At 50.1% G+C, this 18916-nt stretch overlaps 1 protein-coding gene across 9 annotated transcripts in view; it reads left to right on the top strand.

Moving 5' to 3' along the window:
- Positions 1-13479, top strand: part of LOC138742740 (interleukin-1 receptor accessory protein-like) — a 31111-nt gene extending 17632 nt beyond the window's left edge. For all 9 annotated transcript variants that reach the window (XM_069897558.1, XM_069897552.1, XM_069897556.1 and 6 more), the window contains 7 exons: positions 142-307; positions 1864-1935; positions 4895-5021; positions 5979-6127; positions 9051-9194; positions 10544-10687; positions 11202-13479. In XM_069897558.1, the coding sequence (XP_069753659.1) occupies positions 142-307; positions 1864-1935; positions 4895-5021; positions 5979-6127; positions 9051-9194; positions 10544-10687; positions 11202-11656 (1257 nt within the window). In that variant the 3' untranslated portion in view covers positions 11657-13479. The remainder of the gene's footprint in view (positions 1-141; positions 308-1863; positions 1936-4894; positions 5022-5978; positions 6128-9050; positions 9195-10543; positions 10688-11201) is intronic.
- The last annotated feature ends 5437 nt before the right edge of the window (positions 13480-18916 follow it).

Here is an 18916-nt window from a genome sequence, read left to right as displayed (position 1 = left end):
AAGGTTCTTCTGATTAAGGTAGTCCCTCAGTGCTATTGGGGAAGGGTTCTGGGATAGCCTTGAAGGACTGTGCCCAGCTCGTGCTCCAACCTACTCCAACTGCTAAATGTGCTTCTGCTCCCTCTTTCTCCCCCTTCCAAGAAGTGCTCCAGAGTAGGGAAAAAGATCACGGTGAGCGAGATTGGAGGACAGTTGAGATTCGGCGTTGTCAGGGAATACCACAAAGGAAATTACACATGCGTTGTGACTGTGTCACGAGGAAATCAGACCTTCAACCTGACCAGGACGCTCCATGTCACCATCATAGGTAAGACACCCTTCCTACCTGCTGGACCTGGTTGCTTCTCAGACTGGAGGCCTGTGACGAGTGGTGTGTCTCAGGAATTAGTGCTGGGGTTATTGTTGTTTTCATCTATATCAATGATCTGGATAATAATGTGGGAAGTTTGCAGATGAGACTAAGATTGGAGGGGTTGTGGACAGCGAAGGTTTTCAAAGCTTGCAGAAGGATCTGGACCAGCTGGAAAAATGGGCTGAAAAATGGCCGATGGAATTTAATGCAGACAAGTGTGAGGTGTTGCATTTTGGAAGGACAAATCAAGAAAGGATGTAAACGGTCGGGTACTGAGGAGTGCGGTAGAACATGGGGATCTGGGAATACAGATACATAATTCCCTAAAAGTGGCCTCACAGGTGGACTGGGTTGTAAAGAGAGCTTTTGGCATATTGGCCTTCATAAATCAAAGGATTGAGTGCAGGAATTGGGATGTTATGGTAAAGTTGTACAAGACATTGGTGAGGCCAAATTTGGAGTATAGTGTGCAATTTTGGTCACCTAACTAAAGAAAAGATATCAATAAGATTGAAAGAGGACAAAGAAGATTTACTAGGATGTTGTCCAGATTTCAAGAACTAAGTTACAAGGAAAGGTTAAACAGTTTAGGACTTTATTCCCTAGAATGTCAAAGAATGAGGGGAGATTTGATGGAGGTACTTAAAATTATGAGGGGGACAGAGTAAATGTAGGTTGGCTTTTTCCACTGACGGGAGGTGAGATACAAACCAGAGGACATGAGTTAAGGGTCTAATGGTAAAGGTTTAGGGGGAGCATGAGGGGGAACTTCATGCAGAGAGTGGTGGAAGTCACTGCCAGTTGAAGTGGTGAATGTGGGCTCAATTTTTAACATTTGAGTAATTTGGACAGGCCCATGGATGGAGAGGTATGGAGGGCTATGAGTGGGACGAGGCAAAATAAATGGTTCAGCACAGACGAGAAGGGTCAAAGGGGCCTGTTTCAATGCTGTAATGTTCTATGGTTCTAAGTGAATAATAGTATTTGCAATTAGTGTCAACATTGTGTCAGTAGTGCAGACAGATCTTTGATGATCCTGCAGTAGTAGTATTATGAATCCGGTGATTATGGGGAGATTGATGAGCCTGATAACTGTTGGGGAAGAAACCTGTTCTTGAACCTAGAGGTACTGGTCTTCAGGCCTCTGAACTTTCTCACTGAAGGGAGCAGGGCGATGGGGGTCCTTTATGATGGTGCCTTCTTGAGGCAATGCCTCACATCAATGTCTTCAGTGGATGGGAGGTCGGTGCCTGTGATGGGCTTGGTTAGGTTTGCCCCTCTCTGCAGCCTTCTTCGTTCCTGGGCATCAAGCCACCAAACCTGGCCGTGGTCCAACCTGTTGGTTTACTTTCCAGAACACCAGTGGATGAAAAGAATGAGTTGGAAAGGTACACGAAAATAAAGGAATTGAGACTGATGGCCTGAAAGCTGACTTGGACTTGATGGGCTGAATGGTCTCCTGCCTAATAGTGAGTCAGTTGTTGATTGCCGATGATTTTCTTTCATTGTAGCTAGCCAGAGGGAGCAAAAGCGTCCGGTTTTAGTGCAGCCAAAAACCAACGTTGAGGTGCAAGTGGAATTCGGTGAGTGACTTTGTTCTAAATTTTTTTTATAATTTGGGGACACATCACGGTAGTGGGCCCATCCGGCCCTTGAGCCTGCGCCGCTTAAACACACCTCTGTGACCAATCAACCTATCTGTATGTCTGGAAGGTGGGAGGAAGCTAGAACAGCTGGAAGAAACCCACATAGAGGTGGCAAAAAAGTAGAAACTCCTTACAGACAGTGTTGAATTTGAACCCGGGTCACTGGCGCTGTAACAGTGTTGCGCTAACCGCTATGCTAGCCCTGCCTCCCTTTTGGCTGATGTTTGGTTCTGACCACATTTGACAGGGGATTCAGATAAATTGGCACTCAGTTGCCTGCCAGTTGGTGAGCTGGTTGATTTATACCCTTCACTTGCAAAAGGGTGAGAAGGATTTTCGAACGATACTCCAAGCCACTTCCCATGAGGCCAGGGTCTGCAATTGCTGTTGACAACAGAGGAAACATTGCGACTGTGACCGACCACAGGAAGAGCTCCTGAGGTGCATACAGAATTCTCAACCACGTCCCTGTCTTGTCATGATGTCGATGAATTGCGGCATTCAGTCAGTTGGAGGGTGGCGGAGATGCAGATGGCGGAACGGGGAGATAAAAGCAATCTGCTGGAGGATAGAGCAAAAGAGTGGCCAACACTTCAGGGCAGGATCCTTCATCGAGTTCCAGCCCGAAACGTCGACCATTCTTTCACTCCCGCTGATACTGCACACCCCTGGCTTCCTCCACCAGGTCGTGTGTTGCATAAACCATACTATTGGTGGCTATTTTTCTGCCTTACCAAGGAGATCATGTAGGTTAGGTTTTTTTCAACACGACAATAAAAGGAACCTTGAACCTTTAACTGGGAGCAGGGGCCAGCCACCCTCCTTGTGAGCCTGTCAAGGTCACGACTGATCCTGTTTCCCACGCTGTCACCGCGTCCCTTGGTTTCCTTGTGTTCAGAAATTGATCAATCACTGAGCTCAAAGTCTGACCCTCCACGTCAGCAAGTCAGACAACATCCAGGGAGGAAGGTGAACAGTCGGCATTTCAGGTTGAATGCAAGCCTCTGGAGTCTTCGGTGCAGAATTCCCAGTCTTCAGACCTCTGAGCGCACAACAAAACAAGTTTGTTTATTATCATCTGACGTTTACAACCCCATGAATCAGTTTCTCCAGACCAAAGTACCCATGCCATACACAGCATATGCATATAAATAGTTATTCTGTTACAGGATGCCATTAATCAATCACCGCCCATGGGAAGAAGCTATTTCTCAGCCTGGCCGTCCTAATTTTGATGCTACTGAACCTCGTTCATGATGGTAGTGGGTCAATGATGCTGGATGGAAAACTGTCCTCGATAATTCTTTGAGCCTTATTTAAGAATCGCTCCCTCTGATTGACGTCAATAGAAGAAAGGGAGACCCAGTGCTCTTAGCCACTTTGAAGATCCTCGTATCGAGTTCCGGTCCAAAGGACGGAGCTGTTAACCTTGCCATCCTCAACCTCCTGGTGAAGCCGAGGCACTGTTGTGGCCTTCTTGACCAATGAGGAGGTGTTGTGAGTCCAGGAGAGGTCATCCTTTATAAGTTCCCCAAAGAACTTTGATGTGTAATGGAGAGTGGACGACCTTCATCCTGCTGAAGTCCACAATCATCTGCTTTGTCCTGTCCACGAATGTTGTTCTTGCAGCACCCAACCTCTTCCCTGTAAGCTGATCCATTGTTGTGCCAATGAGCTCAACCGTGCAGCCGTGACTCAGCAGCAAGAACAGTGGAGATGCAGGTGCTTGCAGTGGCCACTCTGGCTCCAAATAGTGGTGGAACCTCTTCTTCCGTTTGTTTTCTTCACGATCAAAAATAACATTCTGCTCCTCTCAGATCTACATGTCCCGCCCATTGCATTGAGACCATGAGGAACTTCTGAACCCTCCAGGCTCTCGAGATAAAGAGGTAATGGTGGAAACGTTCAGGCAGCATCTGTCGGAAGAGAAAAAGGGTTAATGCTACCAGCCGTGACCCGGCAAGCTGGCGCAGAGCGAAGAGTCACTGCTTCGCAACGCCAGACACCCTGGGTTTGATCCCCACTTCCGGCGATGTCAGTGTAGTGTCTGCACGCTCTCCCCGTAACCCCATGTGTTTGGACCCAGGTGCTCCGATTTCCTCCCACATCCCCAAGATGCAAGGGCTGGTAGGCTCAATGGTCTCTGAGGGAATATGGGAGATGATGAGGATGTGAGGAGAATATAAAAAAATGGCCGAGTGGAAATCAGCCATTCTTGACCCATTTATGGCTATGACCACCCCCCCCCCCCCCACCACCCCGGACTCTGCTCAACGTTTATGGGGTCCCTTCCCTGTGAAGCAGTCATGTTTTGGTTTCTTCCTTACTTCTCTCCTACCGACTACACAAAAACTTTTTATGTTGGGTGAGGAGAAAAGAAAATAAAGCTTTTATTTAAATATGGTGTGACCCCCAGGAGGGGAGGGGTAGGTAGGCCTCTGTTGAGAATGGTTGGTGTAAGTAACCTGTTGATGGTCAGCACTGAGGCTGTGGGTTGAATGGCCTGCTTCAAGTCTTGTGTTGCACTATTGAATGAAGTGTCGATTTAAAACTGTGCAGATTTTGCAAGATTTAATGAGATCACCTCCCATTCTTTCAAACTCGAGTCATTACAGGCCAGGTCTACTCAATTTCTCCCATAAAGCAAACCCACCGTGACTTGAAGCACCTGAGTGAATCTTCTTTGCCATCTTTCCATGATAATTATATCCTTTTTTGCTCAAGGAAACCAAATTAATGCACAATCTCCTCAGTGAAAATCAAGTTCCTACATCATTTGGTGAAGGCATCTTTATTTAATAAAGTCATACGGCCATTTGGCCTGATGCCCGTGCTGACCTTGTCCCATGTGCTCTGATTGTGGCCAGTTAACAGTTGCTGTTTGATTCTTCTCCAGGTCAAGTGGTAAATTTAAACTGCACGGCATTTTTCCATTATATCCGTGAGTCACCGACGAGGATCTGGTGGTCTGTCGATGGGAGGCGGGCCCAAGAATTTGCCCCAGCAATACAAGTATTTCAGAGGTACTTTTCCTCTGGTTGCCTTGGTGATCGCTCTAAGTCTCGTGCCCACACAGTCTGCGAGCCGGGATGTAGAATCAATATCAGAGGGCCTGGTAGGTGCTGGATGTCTGATGTAGAGCAGCAAATGCTAGCACTGCTCGGCAGAGCAGACAGCACAGTACAGGCCCTTCAGCCCTCAACCTTGTGCCAACCTATGTGTTCCTCCCCCAAAGAAAACAACCCTGCCCCGTAACCCTCTATTTTTCTTCCATCTATGTGCCTGTCTAAGAGTCTCTTAAATACTCCAAATGTTCCAGCCTCCACCACCACTCTGTGTGTGTGTGTGTGTGTGTGTGTGTGTGTGTGTGTGTGTGTGTGTGTGTGTGTGTGTGTGTGTGTGTGTGTGTGTGCGCGTGTGTGCTCAGATGTCCTCTGGTGTTTGCTGTTTCTGCCCTGGGGAAAAGGTGCTGGCTGTCCACCTTAATTACTCCTCTCAGAATCTTGTAGACCTATTCGATCCCTCTGTCTGAGGGTGGAGGCACAGGGGATCCCTCTGTACGGGGAGGGGGTTTCAGTGCTCCCTCTGTCTGAGGTCAGGAGGTCCCACTGTCCAGAGTGTAGGGGGTCTCTCTGTCTGGGGGAGTGGTCAGGGGGTCTCGCTCCATCAGGGGTGTGGGTTGGGGGTGTTTCTGTCTGGTGGGGGGGAGGTCGAAGATCCCTCTTTCCAGGGGTGGGTGGGGTCAGGGGCTCCCTCTCTCCAAAGGGAGCGTGGCCCTTGGACTAGTGGCTCAGCCTCGGGGCAAAGGGGCCAAAGTCCTCTGTCTGGGGGGAAGTGGGTGGCTCCCTGCCCCCACTGTGGAGGGGTATGGTCCTCTGGTGAAGGGGTGCAGCCAGCTCTGGGAGTATGTAGCATGTTGTGATGGTCAGGGTCACTAACTGCCTTCCGTTCCCTCCTTCCCCCCCCCCCCCCCCTCACAGTGAGGAACTGTTAACACTCAAGGACAAGAGAATGATCAGTACGATGAGAATCAGAGCTGTTACAGCCGCCGACCTCCGCAGGAACTATACCTGCTTCGCCCAGAACAGCAAAGGAGAGAGCAGTGCCCAGGTGACTTTAGTCCGAAAAGGTATTTGAACTTGATTTAATTCTGAGGTTCACCCACAAGTTCAAAGCCAGTTTCTTCCCTGCAGCCATCAGGGTCTTAAATGAACCCCACAATCATGCTCTTATGTAGCCCCTGCTTGGTGTAACTCAGTGGTTCTCAACCTTTTTCTTTCCACTTACATCCCACTTTAAGTAATCCCTCCGCTCTCGGTGCTCTGTGATCAGTGAGAGATTGCTTAAGGTGGGATATGAGTGGGAAGGAAAGGTTGAGAATCACTGCTCTAGACCCAATTGCTACTGAAATATTTTGCTTGAGAAAAATTGTCATTGGTCCATTTCCTTTGGAGTTCTCAAACCGTGCACATAACGAGTCAATGAGGGACGATTAAAACAGTGGTTTTCAGACTTTTTCTTCCCACCCCCATCCCACCTTAAGCAATCCCTTACTAATCTCAGAGCACTGGTGGCAGAAAGATTACTTAAAGTGGGATGTGAGTGGAAAGATAAAGGTTGAGTACCACTGGTGTAATTGATCCACCACTGAAATGCTACACACACAAAGAGATGCTCTTTCTTCTGGGGAACATGTGTTGGAACCGATTTCAAATTTATGGTCAGAGTACATACATAACGTCACATACAACCCTGAGATTCTTTTTCCTTCTGGCGTGACAGAATGACCACTTATTGGCAGTGCCAAAAAAAAACTGACTCAAACAGATAAAGAAATGTAAACAAACTGCAATACTGAGAGAAAAAAATCAATAAAGTGCAAAAATAAGAATCCTCTCTCCACAATTTGCATTTCCACTCAATTTAGTGTCATCGGCAAACATGGATGCGCTCCCTCTCTTCCAGATTGTTTATCTACATCCTGCTGCCCTTTCTCCATTTGCGCTGACCTTCTTCTGTACCCCTGCTCTCTGTTCTGTGTTTCACTAGTGCTGTCCTTGTTTGGATTGACTTGCTGGATAGCACGCAAAATAAACCTTTTCACTGCACCTCAATACACGAGAAGGTATCCACAAAGTTGGCATTATCCCAGTGTTCTTTCCACAAGTCCACTCGATTAGCTGTAGCACTTCCTGTAATAACTGTGCTTATTAGTTACCAAGTGTTTCTTTTTGTTGGATGACCTAATGCGTTAATCAGAATTTGTGGTCGTGAACATGCCACGAAATTTGTTGTTTTGCAGCAATAATCACAATGGAAATAGTGTGATAAAATTACGTTTAAAAAAAAAAAATAAATAAATAAATTTGTGCAAAACTAAGAGGAAGTGAGGCAGTGTCTGTGGTTTATTGTCCGTTCAGGAATCTGATGGCAGAGGGGAAGGAGCCGTCCTTGTGCCGCTGAGAGCTCGTCTTTAGGCTCCTGTACCTTTTCCCCAATGGTAGTAGAGTGAAGAGGGTGTGGCCTGGCTGGTGGGGGTCCGTGAGGGTAGAGGCCACTTTCTTAAGACACCGCCTCTTGTAGATGTCCTCGATGGAGTGAAATCTGATGCCCATGATGGCGCTGGCTGAATTCATAACCCTCTAATTTTTTCCTGTCCTGTGCATTGACACCTCCATTACCAGGCAGTGATGCAACTAGCCAGAGTGCTCTCCACGGTCCACTGGTAGAAGTTTACGAGAGTCTACGGTAACGTACCAAATCCCCTCAAACACCTCACAAAGTCTAGCCGCTGGCGAACCTTCTTCATGACTACATTGATATGGAGTCTTCAGGACAGATCCTCAGAGATGTTGACACCCAGGAATCTGTTCTTCACTCTCTCCACTGCTGACCTCACGATGAGGACTGGTTCGCGTTCACTTGAATTCCCCTTCCAGACGTCCACAGCCATTTCCTTGGCGTTGCTAACATTGAGTGCAAGGCTGTTGGTGTGACACCACTCAACAAGCTGAGCTATCTCCCATCTGTATACTTCCTCGTTTCCATCTATGATTTTCCTGATGACTGATGCCATTGGCATATTTGTGACCAGTATTGGAGCTGTGCCTGTCCACACAGTCATGTATGGGCTCGGTAAAATTAAAATGGTGGCGTTGCCAGAGTTGCTGTAATGGCAGTGCTGCTCTTGGGGACCCGGGAGAGCGGAGGAACAATATTTCTCTGACGTGTTCAGCCATCAGCTCCATGCAAGTGTAAAATGGCCTGTTAGAGGAGCTGACGGTGTTTTTAAACTAAGGTTCTGCATTCACGGGGTCCGTGACCAAGATCGTACTGCCTGTGCTCAGCGGTGGGGGCAAGGGGTTACAGACTCCAGGGAGTGGTTGACCGGAGCTGGGCACCAGAACCTGGGAGAACATCCCCACCCTTCCAGTAAGAGAGAGAGAGAGAAGCAGAGGAGATGACCCTACAGAATTGTGAAGCAATGAACGAGCGGCTAAGGGACCTGCACAGGGCTGCAAGCTGCTGGAGACTGGGTCATGGGAACCAGGGCGTTGGATCCGGGATTCAAGAGGGGACCGAGGGTGAGATGGGCTCCCAAAGGGCCTTGGGCGCTGGAGGTTTCCTGATCGTGTTAGAGGTTCGGATCTGAGGCTCGGGGTGGCCAATGGATCGAACAGGGGCCTTTGCGGCTGCAGAGACTGTGGGAGGTGAATCCACAGACACTTGGTGACTCCGAAGGGACTCCCTTTTGCTTCCCTTTCTCGCTTACTGTAAGGGGTGCTGGGCAACACTAAAGGGGACTCTTTGCCTTAAAACAGACGGAAGGCAATTTTGTGTGATGTTGCATGTTCTATACTATTACATGACAACAAGGAATCACGAATCTTGTGCAGAAACGCCATTAGTTTCTCTCTCCACAGGTGCTGCCTGACCAGCTGAGTGTTTCCAGTACCATCTGTTTTTAGTTCCGATTTCCAGCATCTGCAGTTTTTCGTACCTTGTGCTATTTATTCCCTTTGACACGGGTTTGCTTGTCTCTCTGACCCCAGCTCCCAGTTACGCGGTCGAACTTGGCAGTGGTTTGGGAGTCGTGCTTCTGATTGTCGTCTCTTCAGTTGTCGTGTATCACGTCTGGTGGATTGAGATCGTTCTGTTTTACCGGCTGCACTTCGGAACTGACGAAACAATAGGAGGTGAGTTGCCTGTTTCCTCTGGAGCCAATGCTGCGTTTAGCACACCGTACTTGATCCATATTCCTTGCATGTCCACGTGTCCATCTGGAAGTCTCTTAAAAACTATTGTATCTATCTACCGTGATCCCTGGCAGCCCGTTCAAGGCCCCCACCAACTCTCTGCGTAAAATATTTGCTGCCCAGATTTTTAAATTTAGACATACAGCACCTTTCTGGCCCACGAGCCCATGCAACCCAATTAACCTACAGTCCTCATAAGTTTCTGAATGGTGGGAGGATACCGGAGCAGCCGGAGGAAACCCACACAGACCAGGGGAGAACATACACACTCCTTACAGACAACGCGGTCCCTGAACTTACTGTGCATTGTAGGATGCATCACAGCAATTCACATGCCCTGGAGATGCACAGAACAGAGACCCCTTCAGCCCATTGCTTTCCTGCTCACTTACCCCCCCCCCCCCCCCCCATTTGCCTGGATTAGGACCGCATCCTTGGTCCTTCCTCTTCAAGTGTCTGTCTCATGCCTCAAGTGTAATCATTGCACCTGACCCCACCACCACCTCTGGCAGTGACTTCCAGCCACCAACAGCTCTCCATGTAGAAGAAAACTTTCCCCTCCACCTTCCTCTCACATTAGTTCAGGTTTAAGTTACCAAGATGCAATGATAGTTCGTTTGGTGAGCGGTCCAACAGGACATAGCATACCTAGTACAGAGTGCATTTATAGACAGTGATCGGTTGGTGTGGAGCAAAACTAGGATTAGTTATACAGGTGCGGTTCATTCAGGAGTTTGATAACAGTGGGGGGAAAAAATACTGTCCTTGAATTTTGGGGCGAAGGGGAAGGGGAGGGGGAGATTGAGATTGAGGTTGGGGTGGGGTGAATCTTTTAATCTGTTGGCTGCTGTTCCAGAGGGCATGCATTGAGGTGAGAGGGGAAAGAGTGACCTCTGTCAGGCAGAGGATGGTGTGCATGTGGAATGAACTGACTCAGGAAATGGTGGAAGAGGGGAGAAAAGTTACGTGCAAAAGACATTTGGACGTGCACAGACAGAAAAGCAGTTGAGAGAGATGTGGGCCGAACATAGGCAGATGGGTCTAGCTTGAACAAGAGGGCCCAAAGGGCTTGCTTTCCTGCTGTGGAACGCATTGACGGTGCAGGAGAGGAAGCTGGCGTTGGTTCACTGGAGCTGAATTTGGAGGATATTGCAGAGAGGGTGTTGGAGGGTTCTTGCCCATGTCTCGAGAGGTCTCATCAGTGGAATTAGTTTGGGGGTTTGATACAGGGCTGTGGGGAGAGAAGGGGGATTTACTTCCGAAGCTGAGTCTTTCTTCACGGCCGACAGATGAAAAGGAGTATGATGCCTACCTGTCATATGCACGGAATGCCGAGGAGGAAGAGTTTGTCCTGATGACCCTGCAGTCCGTGCTGGAAAACGAGTATGGATACAAAGTCTGCATCTATGACCGGGACAGCTTGCCTGGTGGAGGTATATCTGGGATGTGGGCTGTCATCCACTCTGCTGTTCCCTCCCTCCCCACCTCCCAATCTATGCCTTGGTCGTCTGTGGAGGGCACTTCATTGGGTAGATGAACAGTAGAGGGTTATAGGTTCTTGACCAGTGTCTAAGGTTATGGGGAGGCGGCAGGAGAATGGGGTTGAGAGGGAAAACATGTCAGGTTTGACTCAATGGGCTGAATGGCCCAATTCTGCTCTGAATGAGCTCCGTCCTACAGCAGGGCCCTGCCATCCACTGCACGTTCCACAGTGCATCCTGTCGTCCTTGTCCGGATTAAATTCCCTCTTCCTACCTTTCCCATTGATCTTGAACCCTGTGCAATTCAGACAAGGTCCTCACTGTCCAACGCACTGTCAATACCTGGGTGGGGGGGGAGGGGGGGGGTGTCTTCCGTGGGTCTCAAGGTGGTTGCTGGCGTGCTGTCCACCCCCTCCCCCCCCCCCCCACGCTATCTTGCTCTGCTGACCTGTCCTCCTTCCCCCAGTAATTACGGACGAGACACTGAGCTGCATCTGGAAGAGCCGTCGGCTGCTCGTGTTGCTGAGCCCGAACTACCTCGCTGGTGGCACCCAGGCGCTCCTGGAGCTGAAGGCAGGCACAGAGCAAATGGCCAGGACGGGGCAGATCCGAGTCATCCTGGTGGAGTTCCTGCCCGTGGGTCGCGGCAAGCAAGTGGCCGAGCTAAAGAGGCTGAAGGCGGTGATGTCCACCATCAAGTGGGAAGGTGAAAGGTCACGGGACCTGACCAGTAAGTTCTGGAAGAAGCTCCAGGTCTCGCTGCCCTCGAGAGGTCATGCACAGAGCTCCAGGACCAGGAGCCGCCGGCTGCACTACGAGGGGCTGGCTCCCTCCAATCGGGTCTCAGGGAGCCAGTCAGTGAGCGACACACATGGGGTAGGGCCTGGCTCTGTGGCTGGAGGTCCTTCACATGACCATTGACCGGCCAGCCTGCTCCCCGTCCCCTCCCTCATCCCCTTCCTCCTGCACCATCCTATCCCCTCTCCTCTCCCTGTCACCTCTCCCCTCCCCTCCTCCCTCTCCATCTTTCCCCCTCCCTAACCCAACAGTTCCCTCCCGCATCCACCTCCCTTCCCTCACTCTCAGCTCTTCCTGCCTACAGTTCACACGGCTGCCCCAGACCAACCTGTGGTGGGGTTACAGGCAACATTAGTAATTAGACCATAAGATCAAGGAGCAAAGTAGGCCATTTGGCCCATCGAGTATGCTCCACCATTCCATCATGAGCTGATCTATTCCCCCACTCAGCACCACTCCCCTGGCTTCTCCCCATAAGCTTTGATACCCTGACTATTCAGATATCTATCAATCTTTGCTTTAAATACACCCAACGACCTGGTCTCCCCAGCCGCCCGTGGTAGAAAATTCTAGAATTTCCCCATTCTCTGGGTGAAGAAATTCCTCTGCATCTCTGTTTTAAATGGGCGCCCTTCAATCCTGACATTGTACCCTCTTGTCCTAGACACCCACCCCCCCCCCCCGACTATGGGAAACAACATCTACTTTGTCAAGAGCTTTCAAGATTCAAAATGCTTCCATGAGGTCCCCCTCATTCTTCTGAACTCCAAGAAGTCCTGACCAAGAGCTGTCAAATATTCCTCATCCGTTCATTCCAGGAATCATTCCTGTTAATCTTTTCTGACCCCTCTCCAAAGCCAGCATATCCTTCCTTTAACACGGAGCCCATAATTGTACTCAGTGTGGTCTAACCAATGCCTTCTACAACCTCAGTATCACATCCCTGCTCTTGTACCCTATCCCTCTGGATATGAGGTGCCAACATTGCATTCACCTTCTTCACCACCGACTCAACCTGGATGTTAACCTTTAGATCAGTGGTTCCCAACCTTCTTTCCACTCACATCCCACTTTAAGTCATCCCTCTGCCATAGGTGCTCTGTGATTAGTAAGGGGTTGCTTAAGGTGGGATGTGGGTGGAAAGAAAATTTTGAAAACCACTGTTTTAATCGTATCTCATTGACTCGTTATGTGCATGGTCTCATAACTCCAAAAGATATGGACCAATGACAATTTTTCTTAAGCAAAATATTTCAGTAACAATTGGGTCTAGAGCAGTGATTTTTAACCTTCCCTCTCACATCCCACATTAAGCAATCCCTTACTGATCACAGAGTGCCGATGGCCTAGGGGGTTACTTAAAGTCAGATGTGAGAGGAAAGAAAAAGGTTGAGACTCATTGCTTTAGGGTATCCTGCACAAGGACCCCCAATCCCTTTGCTCCTCGGAATTTTGAATTTTCTCTCCATCCAAATAATAGTCGGCCCTTTTTATTCCTTCTACCCAAGTGTGTGACCGTCCACTTTCCAACATTATTTAATTGGCCTGTTCTCATCTGTCCATCTCTCTGCAGCCTCTCACTTTCTTCCTCACCACCTGCCCCTCTACCTCTCTCTGTATCACCTGCAGACCTGGCCACAAAGCCATTTATTCCACAATCCAAATCATTAACAAACAGGGTAAGAAAGAAGTGGCCCCAACACTGCAGAACCCCACCGGTAACTTATCAGAATAGAGTCCCTTTATCCCCACGCTCTGTTTCCTGCTTGTCAGCCAATCTTCTACCCAAGCTGGTACCTTTCCTGTTATTCCATTGCCCACACAAACCCTGTCTGCAGAAATGGAGAGGCTCCACCCTACACATGGATTATGAACCAAGCAGGAGGTTGGGTATTTTGTGACAAACCAACTGCTTTCAGATTGGTATAAAATATTTATTTAATTGATTCACTGAATTGAAATTCCTGTGTGATTGGGTGGGGGCGTGGGGTTGGGAGGAGACTGGACGTGACCCAGTCATTTGCTCCTGTTGTCTGTCCAATGTGGAAGGAGTGAAACATGAATGTCTGCAGACGCTGTGATCACAGAAAGAGCTGGAGGAACTCGGCAGGTCTCGCAGCGTCCACAGGAGGTAAATATACTCTATGTAGGCCACATGTCAGACCTGAGCCCTTCTTCAAGGCATGCAGGCAGGCACTGGGGAGGGGGGGAAACAAAGGGCAAGGGGACAAGCCCAGACCAAGAGACAAAGGCTGATAATTGGGTGTGGAGAGGAGAGGTGGGAATTGACCGAAGGACGGGAGGGGGGTGGCTCTGTGAATGCAGAGGGAGAGGGAAAGAAACAAGGGGAGAGGAGCTGAAGGACAGAGGGATAGTGAGAGAGAAGAAGAATAGATTGGAGAGAGGGACTATCAGAAACAGGAGGTCGGTATTAGTGCCATCTGGTTGGAGGGTGCGCAGACAGAAGAGGAGGCATTGTTCCTCCAGACAGTGGATGGCCTCCGTGTCCATGGAAAATAAAGGTGTTGAGTATTGGGGAGAAATGTTGGAGAGAAGCGATCAGGTTGACTCGTGTACCAGCCCCAATGAGGTTGGCTTTGTAAGATCACTAGATCATCATTTTACTAATGTGAGGTCTGTGCAAGAGCCTAATTACAACAAGGAGGGAGCTCACTTGAATCTGGTGGGGTGTTTTGTCAAACACAGTGTTTCTGTTCTCGTGCATTTGGAAATCTTTTCTGCGCCTTCCCCGTCACTTGTGGGGCTGTTTGGCATCATGTGCTTTCTGGGTCAGGTGTGTACCAGCTCCCTTTACACCAACACACTGTGCTGGTGGCACGGTCAGTGGGCCCCAAGTTGACGGTACAGTCGGTGTGGGCCCCGTGCTTTTCCAGTGGTATGGTTGGTGTGGGTTCTGCACCGTGCTGGTGATACGGTCAATGTGGGCACCATGCCAATGGTACAGCTGGTGGGTCCTCTCCACCGCTGCCAAGAGCTGTGCCAACTGGTTTGATGCTGAGAACCAGGACTCCGTGATTGGGTGAACTGGGCCTGTCGGTGCAGCGGGTAGTGCTGCTGCCCTTGGCCACTGCCTGGGTGGAGTTCGCAGGCTCTCCCACACGCCCCAAGGAGGTGCCCGTTCACTGCTGTATTTTAACTCTGCTGTCGGTCGGCTCCTGGGTCTGCTGGATCACAGGGAACATTCTGGTTGGTGCTCGGTGGTGGACGCATGAGAAGCAACCTTCTGGGGCGGGTTGATGGGGGAGCGCTGAGTTCACCTTCCCCTGGTTGGGAGGGGGGGTCCTCTGGTGGTCAGAGATGTTGCAGTATAAAGATTATGAGGGGGGTAGAGAGAGTAAATGTAGGTCGGCTTTTCCTACTGAGGATGGGTGAGATACAAACCAGAGGACATGGGTTAAGGGTGAAAGGGGAAAAGTTTAGGGGGACATGAGGGGGAATTGAGATTTCCAGGGCTGAAATGGTTGTCACAAGAGGACATGGGTTTAAGGTGCTGGGGATTTGGGACAGAGGAGATGTCGGGGTTAAGTTTTTTTTTTACAGAGCATAGTGAGTGCGTGGATTGAGCTGCCGGCAACTGTGACAGAGACGATGGGGTATTTTACATGGAGCTTAGACAAACAGAGGGCTTATGGGTAAGCCTAGTAATTTTACAGTAGGGACATGGTCAGCACAACTTTGTGGAGCAAAGGGCCTGTGTTGTGCTGTAGGTTCTCTGTAATCCGATGAACTTCTTCACATAGAGAGGGGTGGGGGTGTAGAACGAGCTACCAGCTGAAGTGAATGTCGGCTCAATTTTAAGAGCAAAGAAGAATTTCGACGGGTACATGGATGGGAGGGGTATAGGTCAGTAAGACTAGGCGGAATAATTTGGTACAGACTAGAAGGGCCGACAGGCCTGTTTCTCTGCTCTAATGTTCTGTGGTTTCCCACGAAACTCGTCCTCACGCAATGGAATCAGTGGTTGTATATCAGGGCGAAGACACGTGGAACTGCAGGGGCGTTCAGAGGTTGGATTGATGTGTTCAAGGTTGCGTCAGCTTTGATCATACAGAATAATAACACAGACCCAAGGGGCAGAATGGCTTCCTCCTGCTTCTGTTCCTGATTCTTCCCCATGGCTGGACTTAAAGCAGTGGAGAATGTAAAGAACTTCAAATTCCTGAATGTCAGCATCTCTGAAGACCTGTCCTGAGGCCTCCATGTTGATGCCATCATGAAGAGGGCTCGTCAGTGGCTAGACTTAGTGAGGAGCTTGAGGGGATTCAGTGCATCACCGAAGAATCTACCACGGTGAGTATTCTGACCAGTTCCCCCACTGTCTGGAAAAGATTACAGAAAGCTTTTAACTCGGTCAGCGCCATTGTGGGCACCGGTCTCAACTCCATCGAGGACATCTGCAAGAGACGTTACCTCGAGAAAGCAGCCTCTATCCTCAAGGACTCCCCACCCAGGCCCAAGGCCCTCTTCTCACTGCTCCCATTGGGAAGGAGGTGCAGGAGCCTGAAGATGAGCCCCAGTTGCACAAGAACATCCGCCATCAGATTCCTGAATGGACAACGAACCGCAGACATGACCTCACTTTCTCTTCTTTTGCACTTAGATTTTAAATGGTATATTTATGTAAATATAATTTGTAGCAATGTTTGCAAAACAACACCTTCCATCAAATGTTCATCACAATAAATTCTGATTCTGAACACCGGGGCCCCAAACTCACGAGAGCTGATCCACCTAGGGAATAAAGTGCAGGGGGTTGCCACAAGCTCGAAGGGCAGAATGGCCTCGACCGACCCTTTGTTTGGGATCTTGCTGTACAGAAATTGAAGGCAGATCTTCCTTCTCTCCATTCAACCTCTTCCAAGGGACGTCAGGGCAGCCGGAGCCTGAGCTCAGACTCCTCAGATGGTGCATGCCTGACATCTGGTGGCGATACCAGTAATTACAGCAGCAATATTCCCCTCCAAGCACGATAGATGGCAGCTCCTGGACATAGGTCAAAGTTTGATACATTACTGAAAAGTGCTTAATAAAATTTAATTTAAAAAAAAGTCTCTTATGAATGTGATGTGGATCAAGTGAAGATTGGCTTCTGTGGTACAAGATTATTGTCACATATACCAAGGAGTAGTGAGAATGTTTGTTTTGCGAGCAGTCCAGTAAAAGACGACACAGGGTTCCAGAGAGAGATGAGTTGGGATGGAGCAAAGGCAGCCATTGTACCGTTGTGGGGTTTATTCAGGAGCCTGATAACAGCAGAAAAGAAACTGTCCTTGAATCTTCTTCCTGACAGGAAGGGTGGGGGGGGGGGGGGAGGTGGTGAAGAGATGTGGCCAGGGTGGGATGAGACTTTTAATGTGTTGACTGCTTTTCCAAGACCGTGAAGGTTGTAGACAGAGTTGATGGAGGGGAGGGGGTGTGTGAATGATGGCATTGATGAAGAAGGGGAGGGGAGAGTGATGGAAGGGAGGGTGTGTGTGAGTGATGGGGTTGATGAAGAAGGGGAGGGGAGAGTGATGGGGTTGATGAAGGGGAGGGGAGAGTGATGGAGGGGAGGGTGTGTGTGAGTGATGGGGTTGATGAAGAAGGGGAGGGTGTGTGAGTGATGGGGTTGATGAAGGGGAGGGGAGAGTGATGGAGGGTAGGGTGTGTGTGAGTGATGGGGTTGATGAAGAAGGGGAGGGGGAGAGTGATGGGGTTGATGAAGGGGAGGGGAGAGTGATGGAGGGTAGGGTGTGTGTGAGTGATGGGGTTGATGAAGAAGGGGAGGGGGAGAGTGATGGGGTTGATGAAGGGGAGGGGAGAGTGATGGAGGGTAGGGTGTGTGTGAGTGATGGGGTTAATGAAGAAGGGGAGGGGGAGAGTGATGGGGTTGATGAAGGGGAGGGGAGAGTGATGGAGGGTAGGGTGTGTGTGAGTGATGGGGTTGATGAAGAAGGGGAGGGTGTGTGAGTGATGGGGTTGATGAAGGGGAGGGGAGAGTGATGGAGGGGAGGGTGTGTGTGAGTGATGGGGTTAATGAAGAAGGGGAGGGGGAGAGTGATGGGGTTGATGAAGGGGAGGGGAGATTGATGGAGGGGAGGGTGTGTGTGAGTGATGGGGTTGATGAAGAATGGGAGGGGAGAGTGATGGGGTTGATGAAGGGGAGGGGAGAGTGATGGAGGGTAGGGTGTGTGTGAGTGATGGGGTTGATGAAGAAGGGGAGGGTGTGTGAGTGATGGGGTTGATGAAGGGGAGGGGAGAGTGATGGAGGCGAGGGTGTGTGTGAGTGATGGGGTTAATGAAGAAGGGGAGGGGGAGAGTGATGGGGTTGATGAAGGGGAGGGGAGAGTGATGGAGCGTAGGGTGTGTGTGAGTGATGGGGTTGATGAAGAAGGGGAGGGTGTGTGAGTGATGGGGTTGATGAAGGGGAGGGGAGAGTGATGGAGGGGAGGGTGTGTGTGAGTGATGGGGTTAATGAAGAAGGGGAGGGGGAGAGTGATGGGGTTGATGAAGGGGAGGGGAGAGTGATGGAGGGGAGGGTGTGTGTGAGTGATGGGGTTGATGAAGAAGGGGAGGGGAGAGTGATGGGGTTGATGAAGGGGAGGGGAGAGTGATGGAGGGTAGGGTGTGTGTGAGTGATGGGGTTGATGAAGAAGGGGAGGGTGTGTGAGTGATGGGGTTGATGAAGGGGAGGGGAGAGTGATGGAGGGTAGGGTGTGTGTGAGTGATGGGGGTTGATGAAGAAGGGGAGGGGGAGAGTGATGGGGTTGATGAAGGGGAGGGGAGAGTGATGGAGGGTAGGGTGTGTGTGAGTGATGGGGTTAATGAAGAAGGGGAGGGGGAGAGTGATGGGGTTGATGAAGGGGAGGGGAGAGTGATGGAGGGGAGGGTGTGTGTGAGTGATGGGGTTGATGAAGAAGGGGAGGGGGAGAGTGATGGGGTTGATGAAGGGGAGGGGAGAGTGATGGAGGGTAGGGTGTGTGTGAGTGATGGGGTTGATGAAGAATGGGAGGGGAGAGTGATGGGGTTGATGAAGGGGAGGGGAGAGTGATGGAGGGGAGGGTGTGTGTGAGTGATGGGGTTGATGAAGAAGGGGAGGGGGAGAGTGATGGGGTTGATGAAGGGGAGGGGAGAGTGATGGAGGGTAGGGTGTGTGTGAGTGATGGGGTTAATGAAGAAGGGGAGGGGGAGAGTGATGGGGTTGATGAAGGGGAGGGGAGAGTGATGGAGGGGAGGGTGTGTGTGAGTGATGGGGTTGATGAAGAAGGGGAGGGGGAGAGTGATGGGGTTGATGAAGGGGAGGGGAGAGTGATGGAGGGGAGGGTGTGTGTGAGTGATGGGGTTGATGAAGAAGGGGAGGGGGAGAGTGATGGGGTTGATGAA

The sequence above is a fragment of the Narcine bancroftii genome, chromosome 9 (genome assembly GCF_036971445.1).
Source record: "Narcine bancroftii isolate sNarBan1 chromosome 9, sNarBan1.hap1, whole genome shotgun sequence".
In the NCBI taxonomy this organism is placed as follows: Eukaryota; Metazoa; Chordata; class Chondrichthyes; order Torpediniformes; family Narcinidae; genus Narcine; species Narcine bancroftii.
The sequence above is the reverse complement of the archived record's forward strand: the minus strand, read 5'-3'. Positions and strand labels throughout refer to the sequence as shown.